This window comes from Balearica regulorum, chromosome Z, assembly GCF_011004875.1.
Source record: "Balearica regulorum gibbericeps isolate bBalReg1 chromosome Z, bBalReg1.pri, whole genome shotgun sequence".
NCBI lineage: Eukaryota > Metazoa > Chordata > Aves > Gruiformes > Gruidae > Balearica > Balearica regulorum.
The window spans coordinates 47,137,885-47,149,599 of record NC_046220.1 but is presented as its reverse complement, the minus strand read 5'-3'; the positions used below and the strand labels follow the sequence as shown (position 1 = coordinate 47,149,599).

Sequence of the window (11,715 nt, the reverse complement as noted above, 5' to 3'; positions counted from 1 at the left end):
TCATTCCTTAGAAGTTAAAAGATAACAAGTAACAATCAAATCATTGGCCAAAAGAAAGGAAAAAAAACTAGATAGAATCTAACAGTTTCCAAGAAAATATTAACAACAAAACTATGTAAAGTTCCATGCAAAATATCTGTAGTATCCGAGCGTTGTATAATCCACTATTTGAAAGAATAGTACAGTCCACTAAAGTTATAATGCTTAAAGTGTACATCTTTATTTAGGTGAAATGTGTAACAGCAGTGACGCAGGATAGGGAAAAAAAAGTCACAGAATGAAAATAGAAGGAAGCTGTAATAAAGAGGAACATGGGATGTGAGAAAAAGGAAATAATCAGTACACTAGGCTAAAAGGAATCCTAGGCTGAAAGTGAATAGGAAAGCTGTTGGATGGGAGACTATTGGGATGATCATGAACTAAGCTATAGTTAGAATTTCCCAGAAAAAGAGAGGGGAGTCAGGCATTCATAGATATGAGAACACAGAGAAGTTAAAGGAATTATTGACATTAATGGTAATGCTTGGAACAAGTTTCAGCAGATAAGGCCCAATGATAGGACAAGCAAACTGCTCAAGATAACTAGTAATCTTTTTAACAATACACAAGGTTTAGAGAGAAAAGAAAAGACTCACAGGAAGCATGGTAGTGAAGGTGATTCATGCAATCCAAGAGTGAAAGAGGGAAACAGAAAGGAAAAAAGAGGGTGAAGGATGTGTTAAATGAATGAATGGTGTGGAAAATAAAGCAATGATTACCAGCATGTTTGGAAAAGTTGAAACTTTTCACCCAGGGTAGTATCTCTATAGCCTGTCTGAGCAGATTTCAGGCTGTCCTTATAGACATGAGAAGAGGACAAAAGATACCATTTTCCAGAGAAGTTATCATAATTCACTTCTAGCTTAATAATTTTAAACAAAATCAGGAATGCAATGGTACCTAAATATGAGAACATATTTAGAACACTCCTGCTTGGGAGAAAGATTTTTTGTTTTGCTTGAAACCAGACCATTCCACTGATCTCTGTCTTACAGCTCCACTTAAATTCTGTTTAAGTTAGGCAAATCTGAGCAATTAGCAGGTGAATTAACTGGAGGCAAACTCTTTGTGGGTTAATGGAAAAATGAGTGGTGGGAAGATTATTAAACAGAGTAGACTTTAGTGTCTAAACCAGAAAATTATATGGAAATTAAAAAAAAAAAAAAAAAGAAAAACCACAAAAATTTGCTATGTGAAGATAGCACTGGAAATCTGTATTCCTAATAAAAGTGAATGAACCCTATTGAGACATTGTCCTTTTTCATGAGAATCAAAGACATTCTCTAAGGCAGGCAAACATTATAACCCAAGGTGCTATTCACAAAACTTTCCAATACACCATTCTACATTGGGATGTCTTGAGCCAGCCAGCTGAGGCAGAATAGCTGAAGGATCCATCCAAAAAGAAGTAACTGAGCTGGTAACCTTGGATATCATGGTGTGTAGCAATGGGAATTGGTCCCCCACCATTCACTGGACAGGGTGAATGGTTGAAACTTAAGTCCACACTGCTCTCTACATCTCTACTAAGAGATGACTATTATGAGAAAAGAATTCTCTCTGATCCAGAAATTACTTGGACTTTTCTAAAGGCCAGAAATTCTTGCTCCAACCATATGCCTGAACACAAAAATCATCAATGATAATTATAACATGCTCTTTAATTCAGAAAATATGTTACATATAACTAATGCATCATAAGATTAATCTCATGATATGTCCTATGTCATCCATCAGTTAAAAGCAACAACGCCTCCATTGCCAGATGGTTTAGATGATGCCTGATACATGAATTAACTGAGCTCAGTGAATTTTTTAAGCATCTGTGTAGCCTCAATGAAAGCAATAAGATCATTTCTCTTTATTTCCATGGCACAAATCAGTTGTGTATATATCAGAATCTTAGCATAAAAAAACAAGTGCGAATTCAGTCCCAGTTTGTTCTGTGATACCATTCATCGGAAAAGGTAAGACTTAATGAAGAGAGGAGTTTCTTTTGCCATATAAAATGATTTGCCAGTACCAGAGATATTTTTCTCATTGAATAATCAGAATGGACATATATGAAACAGTGGTTTCCATCCTGGATAGAAAAGTCCTGTCTATTGAATAATTTGTTTTGCAAGGCACAAACTCAGATTTTCTAAATGACACTGTAGTAAAAATTTTGTCCACAAAATTGTGGTGCTACCTGGAAAATAAGAACAAGCTTTTGCTTGGTACTACTCACAGAGTATTTTTTCTGGATTGATCAATTTTTGTCCTAGTTTCATATTTCTTGAAAAACACGTGAAGGATTTTGTATCACCACAGTCATCCCTTATGTCTGTGACCTACAAAGGAGGTATTAATTACAGGAATTATAATGTACTCGGAACATATTAAAGCGTAACCTAAGGTGGCTTGTTTTTTAGTGAACGCTTTCCAGCTCTGGGAATTATTCTCATGAACTCTCCAATGAGAAGGGCTTAGTTTGTTTCCAGAGTTAACAAGTCTGTCTTTACCATCAGAGCTGCCTTCAAGCACATGAAGAACTTCTCTTAAAATCTGGGAACCTGCCCACTGAGAGAAAGCAATTTCACAGACAAGACGAGGAGGTCTTAAACTGTGTACCTCAGAAAGAAATTCGTAGTGTCTGGCTAAGCAGATTGTTTCAGCAGCATTTGCTTCATCGAGGTCTCAGCTCAGTGAAAAAGCTGTTGCTTTTGGTCTTAAAAATAAGTAGTGTCATTTTCTCTTTGCAATGAATTCTTTCATCCAATCATATTCCTGTATGCAAATATACCATAGCTGGTACAGATAAAAAGCACAAATAAAGCTAAGAGCTCAGTCAGGACAAAAATCACTGCCTTTCACTTATACCTCATTTCACCTGTGTTCCAGGAACGTCCTCAAACTCCTCAACTGAAAATATGAAGAAGCAAGGCTCAGACAGCAATCCTGCTCCAGTTTTGCCAGCACTGCCAGAACCACTCAAAGATCTGAAAATTAAGTACACCAAGGTTAGTAGCATTTGTGTTTCTTAATTTTTCTTATGCTTTCAGCTCAGACAGTAGGATGTGCTCATTTTAATCTTATATGAACCATGGAAGCAACTGTAAATCAGTGCTTAAAATGTTTATTCAGACCAGTTTCTGATATTACAAATATTAGCAGTTAATGTTCAGTGATCCTTTTAACCTAAGTATTTCAGGAAGAGTGCAAGTGTGATAGAATAATTTCATATTTCACTTGGGGTGGGTGTTGTATTTCTCCTGAAATAAACTTTCTGCAGGAATAAGTTTTTCAGAAAGTATAAATGGAGCAAAGAAGGAAAAGTTTCTATTATTATATTATTTTTCAGAATAGCAAGAACAAATTAAAATGTTAGCATATTTCATTGTATTTAAATCAGATTTAAATAATTATACCAAATAAGCTTATGTGGAAAGGGATGTGTGAAAATGAAACTAAAATAAAATTCATTCCACTCACATATTTTTCGTAGATAAAATGAATCTGGATTTCAGCTTAAACAAGTAACTATCAATAAAACGGATAAAAGTCTGCCATCACTAATTACTCAATATTACCATAAACTTTTTGTAATAGAAAATTCTTTCCATATGCAGTTAGAAATACACAGATAAAGAAGGTCTGAATCCAGACTTGTGTTCCCAGCTTGAAAAGACTCTTTGCCTGTTTTATATCACAGTACACAGATATCTGTAAGAACTTTGAACAAACTGTTGGCAGAAAATATTGAAACTGTGCCCTCTGAAACATTCAGGTAGAACAATTGATCAGAAAGGACCTCTTCAGTTACTGTTCATTATTTTTACCATTACCATTGCAATGGAAATAGATTTTATTTTCTAAAACCATTGCTTATTTTCTTTTCCAAAAGCAAGGTGTTCAGTGATTATCTAGATTAGTCCTTTTGTATTCCATTCTATCCTAATTTTTTTTAATGGAAAAAACCTAACAAGATTTCAATGCATATCTTTCTTGAATAAATCACACAGGACCTTACTTTGTAAATATTTAACAGGCTACGAAAGCTATGTAGTTCTGCCATGTGATAGCTCTCTGCCGCTCTTCCTGTCTAAAAAAAAAAAAAATAAATAAAATAAAATATCTTAATTCAGAGTTCCTAAGTCACAGCGGTGTTCCAGAAACTACAATGCTATTTGTTTGATATTTTATTTTTCCAATGGAAAACAACTAATATAAGCAAAATACCAGCTCACAAATCCGATGTAACTGAATATGCAAGACATAAATTCCTGTAAACATTGCTGTCCTTCTAAAATATTTAGTTAGCAAAATACCTATCCCATTAATACAAAAAACTATCACAAGACAGCGTGCACGGCTGAAGTGTTTCTAGTGTGCGATTAAGGAGATTGTCACAATGCATGTTTCTTTTGGCTTGACAATAGGTACCATTTCCTTAAAACTGCTTATAATGTGTAACTAGGCAGAAGTGCAATGCATCTGTTCACAAAAGTGTGTACCTACAAGTAATCAAATCCAACACAACCTTGCCAAGGCTTGATTTTCACAATGCTTTTCTCCTCTCTTCAAATATCACACAGGACTGTCTGAAAGCCACAACAGCATACTGAAGGACAGGGAGATGGGATAATAGAAATGTCATCCCATAACCAGCAGTCATCCCACAATTTAATAAAGCCTTTCCACTCTTATCTTCTTACCCGTCCTGTTCCTCTCCTGTCCCATACAAGTTAGAACGTGAGGTGTGGGATTGTTTTGACTAGTTATGTTAGAGGCATCAAGATGAGGGAAGTATTAATTACTGCTGATGTATTAACCTTTCTGTCTGAAGCACCTTGTATATCAGCAGATCTCTCAGCTCTGGAAACTCATTTTTCTCTTCTTCTACCATGGCATAATATCAACAGCCATCACACAGACATCTGAAGAAAGGTCTACAGGAGATGTTCCAAGGACTTTCCTCTTTACTTAACACTGTCTCTATTTATTTATTTATTTATTTATTTAATTTTCTGTGAGAGGGATCATTTGGGGCCTTTTACAGAGATCATTTAAATAAGTATTTCCATATGTTTATGGATCTATGGGTTGGTATAGCTATAGTTCAGACCATGGCTTTCATAAAACTAAACACTCTTCAGGGAATTTGAATTTCAAGAATTAAATTGAATGCATTTTAAACAGTTAAATTGGCTTGGATTTTGAACCACAAAGTGATCTTGAATTGGTTTCATACCTGAATGTCCTTTAAAGATATTCCAGTGAACTGAATGAGTGTTGGTAGCTGGCTAAAAATGTACTAGTAAATATTTTACTTTAGTCAACACTGAGGAATTAGACAATGATTGTTTGACAAATGATTTCTGTCATGATGCTTTCACATACACTAAGCCCTGTGGTGCTCCTTTAATCAGAGAAACTCAGATTAGTTAATTATTAGGTTGTCAAATTACGGGGGGGGGGGGGGGGGGGGGGCGGGGCAGGGAGAAGAAAATGGCGGCACATTCTCTCACTAAGCTGCATGTGGAATATCAAAAAGTGTGAAAGAGTAAGCCACTCTGAGTGAAGAAAAATTGTAGCTGAGTATCACATATGTTGTAACCACTAGCTTCACAAACAAAGATGAGGGGTAAAACCCCCCAAATTTAATTAGAATATCTGGGTAAAAGTAATCAGCTATAAAGGTACTACAGAAACATACTCTTTTTAAGATCAGCTGACTTTGTAGATACAAAGCTACTAACTGACAAATTAAAAAGTTTAAATAAATAATGAATAGAAAGAGTATGTTATCTGATTATTAGTTCATTGCACTAGTAAAATGTAATTCCTGCATCAAAAATAACATACAATTCTGAGGGGGAAAAAAGGTTGCATGAAATATTAGCCAAATATCAACTTCTTGTACGGAAAAAACTGGGGAAAAAAGACATTTCACAGCAGGTATTCTATATTGTTATATTTGTTTAAAGCTTACAACTTCAGTCTTTAATAGTTCTTTAAATAATTTCACATATTTTAACTGTGTTGCTTAAATAATGACATTTTGAGACTAGTAAATCAGAACTTACAGCACTCAAAGTGAGCCTCCTCTTGGGCCACAAATATCTCTCAAGTTTAGATGTAACTGCAAGATTTACTACCACCATCAAACTCAAGAATAACTGCATGATTCTCACAGTCTGTGAGAGTGAGTGTGAATAGGGGCCAACAGTTTTTCAGCACTGTGCATCACCTCACTTGAGTGATGCTGAATTGCCCCCCGTATGCAGGAGCCCAGTCACAGCCCTGGTGTCTCTTCACTGTTCCTGGCCTCTAAAAAACCACTGGTGGTATCATTCCCTGGTTTACTGTCCTCACTAGAAAGCTTGTGGGCAGTCAGCTGAGCAGCTGCTGAAATATGGTGATCACTTTTAGCTCTGTGAAACAGGCAGCTGGGCTCATTTGAAGAGCATTGTCAAGAAAAGCTTTATCATCGCAAGAGTTGTAGGCTATCCGGGGGCAGATTTATGGTGGGGAGAGGTTATGCTTTTTCTTGTACCATAAGTTTGGAAGAATTTCTGGTATCTAAAAAGAAGATAGCTTAGACATTTCATTCCATATTTTTAAAGCTGTCCTTAATAGCTAAGTTTGGGATAGTCCACATTTTAGCTAGTTCTATTACTTTTCTTGACTATATCTCAGTAGTATGGATTATGGCTTATAACAATAATATTGAATTATGTAAATATTCTTCCCTGACAAAGAATAAGTTTATAGACAGATACTGAATATGGGATCATGGTAAGGTCTTTGCAACATCAGAAATTAAGTCTTTTCTTCTCTAAACTGCACTTTTAAGTCATTTCTACAAGAAACACTAAGGCCTGAAACCCTTGTACAGTCATTGAACCCACAAAAAGGGGATACTTATTCTAAGGAAGATGCAGCATGAAGTTATATTTCATAAAGTGATGGCACCTAACGTAGAGGCCCTAAAATCTATTTCAGCAGAGCTATGGTGTGGTCCATCTGAGACAAAGCTGTCCGGAGTCAAGTACTTTCTTTCCTCATGCAGCACAGACACAAATATGGCACTTCCCATCTAGCAGATACTTTATAAAATGAACTCACAGTCCTTTCAAAATACGCAAAGTCTGAAGGGAAAAAAAACAATGGGATGATGAAGTAAGACAAAAAGCAGGTCTTGTCTCCCCGTTCCCTGCTCAGGTCATTTAGTGAACAAATCAACTGTCTAAACCGTGACAGAAATACTGCTGAAGCAGGTAGCTTCAACCTCAAATGGTGAATGGTATCAGATTATCTGAACTGAAATAAATTCTTTCAGAGAATCAGTATTTTATTGCATTCTGACACTGGGAAATAAAGCCAGTCAGAGGGGTTTTGACTGCAATAGCCTGTTACCTGGGGTCTATTTTAAATACTGAGCTTTAGTGGTGTACATTCTCATCTACAAGAAATATGTATTTCCAGGCCTAGTGCAAATAACTCTGAAAGCCATTAATTCTTCAGGTTGTTGAAATAAAAAAACATGTTCTCTCCTAAAAATACCAGTGAAATAACAATTACAAAATACCTGCAACAACATTTCTAAATCCTCACAAAATAAATTTGCAGCCCCAAACTCATGGACCACAGTCAGTCATCACAGACAACCCCCTGCACAGCATGTGACACAGATGGGTATGTCTTTTGCATTTATGTCTGACGAACCAGCACAAAAATATCTAAGCTGCCAGTGGAGTTCTGCCTGACAAACCAAACACTGTAACCTATTGCAAGATGATCCCAAATGTGTTTTTTCAGCAGGGCAGGGGAGTTGCAGAATGCTGCCATTGGCTGGATTTGGAGTGCACATCCTCCTGTTTGCAGCATATACTCCACAGCATTAAGTGAGCATGGCTGCACACACATTTAAGAGTGTAGCTGCCTGCAATGTATGTAACACTGCTTACATGGAGAGTTCTGACTTTTTACTTCTCTTTCCTATCTTTCATACCTGCATATGCAAGACTGCTATCTGGCTTACGGAAGACATCTGGATAGTTTGATTTATACAGCCCTGATACAATGTGATGTATATATTTCACATAATGAAGTTATGTTTTAAATGGGAATGGTATTAGAAACATTAATAAGAAAGATATTCTAAACTAATATTAAGGGTGATATTGGTTGGTGCAATAAATGTAGTATTTAAACAAATACTTTAAAAACTTCCAAAAATGGTATGTTTTTCTATTATTCCTTTCACAGACAGATATGAATTTGGCATACTGTAACATCATAGCAGTGTTATGTTAATATTTACCTTTTACTTTGTCTCTTTTCTTGGCAATGTAGCTAGTTACTAAAGTTGGCTTTTTTCATATTAACCATTTAACTGCTGTCTTTGCCCTTTCATAAAAGTCAGAACTCTGTGTGGATATTCCTATAACCAACTTTATCACATATCTGAAATTTCCAGGGACTTATACACTTATTTCCCTGACAGATTTTTTTAATTCAGGAGTTTGCTGGTCAGTCCTGATGCTCGGAGACAGCAATGACACTCTATATATGGCACCCACATATAAACAAGCTGAAACATACAGGAATATATTAATGGCAAATTGTTAAACATTTAGAGATAATATTTTTATTGATCTTGATAGTTATTACCAAACTAATTATTAACACCACCAATTATTAACAACCACTCAGACAGTCAGTATAAGAAATTTCAATACTATGCAAAAATTTTATTTCCTGAAAGCTGTCACATTTTGACATCATATGTGGTTGTGGTGGTAGGGTTTAAATCCCAGCTCCTTGTGACAAAAAGCATTTACCCTGCAGTTCTGGTGTTTTGGCTTTGTCCTGTCCTGAGTCAACCATCATTTGCTTTGATGTGCCTGCCCTGAAGTATTTTTTGGTTTTCTATTTAAATATTCCTGCTACTCTGAGCAGCAACAATGGGTCCTTTATCCTAATGGCGAGGAAACAGGAATCACATCTTTTCTGCTAGTTGGTCTGTCAGCTAAGCCCCAGCAACTAAAGGTGGGGTAAGATGCCATGATCCTAAACATGGGCACGGTTGGAATGCAAAATACCTGGTACAGTCAGTCAGACATTGCCATGGTCTCAATGACAAGCATGACCAGGATCCCACATGCATGCCAGCAGCACAGTGGCATTGCAAGACAGCAAGAAAGGAGGGTACCAGCCCATCCGCAGCAGGAAGGTGGGCTCAGGCACTGGGAGGGCAGCTTAGGGTAATGACCCCGTTTCTGCACCGACCTGAACCCAGAGATCACAGGTATGGTTAGACAGAATACTGGTAACATTGGACTGTATACGTTATCACATCCACTTTAAAGAGCAACCTACACAACACTTGGTAGGAACATAGCCTCCTCTTTTCCATATCTATGCCATGCGTCAGATCTTTCCAATGAAGTTTTCCTTTCAGTTTCAAGGCTAACCTACAGAGTCAAAAATCAAAAGTTAAATCATTTTGACAATTTCACCAGCAGTGGCTTGGAGATGGCAGGCTCTAGGGTAGCACAGACCTTGTGCACCTACAGGTAAGGCCCAGGTTCTATTTTGCATTTGTGAACAGGAGTAAGTACCTCAAATTTCACTCAGAGGTCCTTAGCCTTCTCTCTGCTTCTCTTCTAAATTTTCACAGCTGTGTAATATCATATAACTTCTCAATAATTACAACTAAAGTAGATGATATTTTTAGTAGATTGTTTTACTCAATGGCTGGACTTGATGATCTTAAAGGTCTTTTCCAACCAAAATGATTATATGATTCTATGACTCTCTGTCACTTAGCAATTGCTGAATCAATTCATTTTGTGTCATCTTTAATATGACAGAAAATTCAGAAATATTATATAATTATTTAAAAAATATTAATAAATGTAAAATAATAAAGATAATTAATATAATTATATCATTATAAATATAATTCATATACAATTAAATAATAAATATAAATACAATTATTAGAAATACATATTCCACCCCTCCCCTCTGTGAATTACATGTTTAAGAATTATCATTAAAATCCACATTCATCACACAAAATTCGCAAACTTCAATATCACATCAACAACAAACAGAATTCCCCACACCAAAATCAAAATAACATCATCAAAACATCGAACAAAAGTGAACAATTTACACACAAAATCCACCCCTCATCCCTTCACCACAATTAGAACAACAGAAATTCTTTACAATCATTCCACTCTCTAGCTATGATAAGTCCATGTTTTGCCCATTACCTCTTCCAATTATAGAATCATAGAAGATTTGGAATGGAAGGGACCTCAAAGATCATCTAGTTCCAACCCCCCCTGCCATGGACAGGGACACCCTCCACTAGACCAGGTTGCCCAAAGCCCCATCCAACCTGGCCTTGAACACTTCCAGGGAGGCGGCATCTACAGGTTATCTCTGGATACCCTGTTCCAGTGCCTCACCACCTTCATAGTGAAGAATTTCTTCCTAACATCTAATCTAAATCAACCCTCCTTCAGCTCAAAGCCATTACCCCTTGTCCTATCACTACTTGCCCTTTAAACAGTCCCTCTCCAGCTTTCTCCCTATAAAAAGTCCCTCTCCAGTGATATGATAAGCAACTGCAGAACAGCATCCTGTAAGGAACAGCATCTGGTAACATGAAATTACAGATATTGTATGTGCGTTGGCTGCTATGGAAAAAGCCACATTCACTAGTTAGTTGTATGGATGGTTTTGCTAGATTACTATCCTTATTTCAAATTCCTCATGCCCTACATTGGGCACCAAAAAGCATGGTGGTGGGTTGCCATGGCTGGAGGCCAGGTGCCCACCAGAGCTGCTCTATCACTGCCCTCCTCAGCTGAACAGGGGGGGAGAAAATACAATGAAAGGCTCGTGGGTATAAGGGCAGGGAGAGATCACTCGCCAATTACCGTCACAGGCAAAATAGACTCAACTTAGAAAAAAATCATCTAATTTATTACCAAGCAAAACAGAGTAGAGTAATGAGAAATAAAACCAAGTCTTAAAACACTGTGCCTCACCCCTCCCTTCATCCTGGGCTTAACTTCACTCCCAATTTCTCTCCCTTCTCCCCTGCCAGTGGCACAGGGGGACAGGGAATGGGGGTTGTGGTCAGTTCATCACACATTGTCTCTGCCGCTCCTTCCTCCTCAGGGGGAGGACTCTTCACACTCTTCCTCTGCTCCTGTGTGGGGTCCCTCCCATGGGAGACAGTCTTCCATGAACTTCTCCAACTTGGGTCCTTCCCACGGGCTGCAGTTCTTCACGAACTGCTCCAGCGTGCGTCCTTTCCAGGGGTGCAGACCTTCAGGAGCAGACTGCTCCAGCGTGGGTGCCCCACGGGGTCACAAGTCCTGCCAGCAAACCTGCACCGGCGTGGGCTCCTCTCTCCATGGGGCCACAGGTCCTGCCAGCAGCCTGCTCCAGTGTGGGCTTCCCATAGGGTCACAGCCTCCTTCAGGTTGTGAAGCAGCAGACACCTGCTCTGGCATGGGGTCCTCCATGCAAACCCAAAAAATGGGAAACAACGGGAAACAACAATGCCGGCCTTGCTTTCCTTAGGTCTTGTTCTAAGTGTGCCAGCAAGTTGAAATCAAGAGTCGACGGTATTTGTTCCAGCCATGCAAAGTAAATTCAGTATAC

General features: G+C 37.8%; 1 protein-coding gene across 1 annotated transcript in view; it reads left to right on the top strand.

Annotated features, from left to right (window-relative positions):
- Positions 1-2,857: 2,857 nt before the first annotated feature.
- ALDH1A1 (aldehyde dehydrogenase 1 family member A1) overlaps positions 2,858-11,715 on the top strand; it is a 36,442-nt gene continuing 27,584 nt past the window's right edge. Inside the window, exon 1 of the mRNA XM_075740322.1 lies at positions 2,858-3,041. Within this exon, the coding sequence (XP_075596437.1) occupies positions 2,952-3,041 (90 nt within the window). The 5' untranslated portion in view covers positions 2,858-2,951. The remainder of the gene's footprint in view (positions 3,042-11,715) is intronic.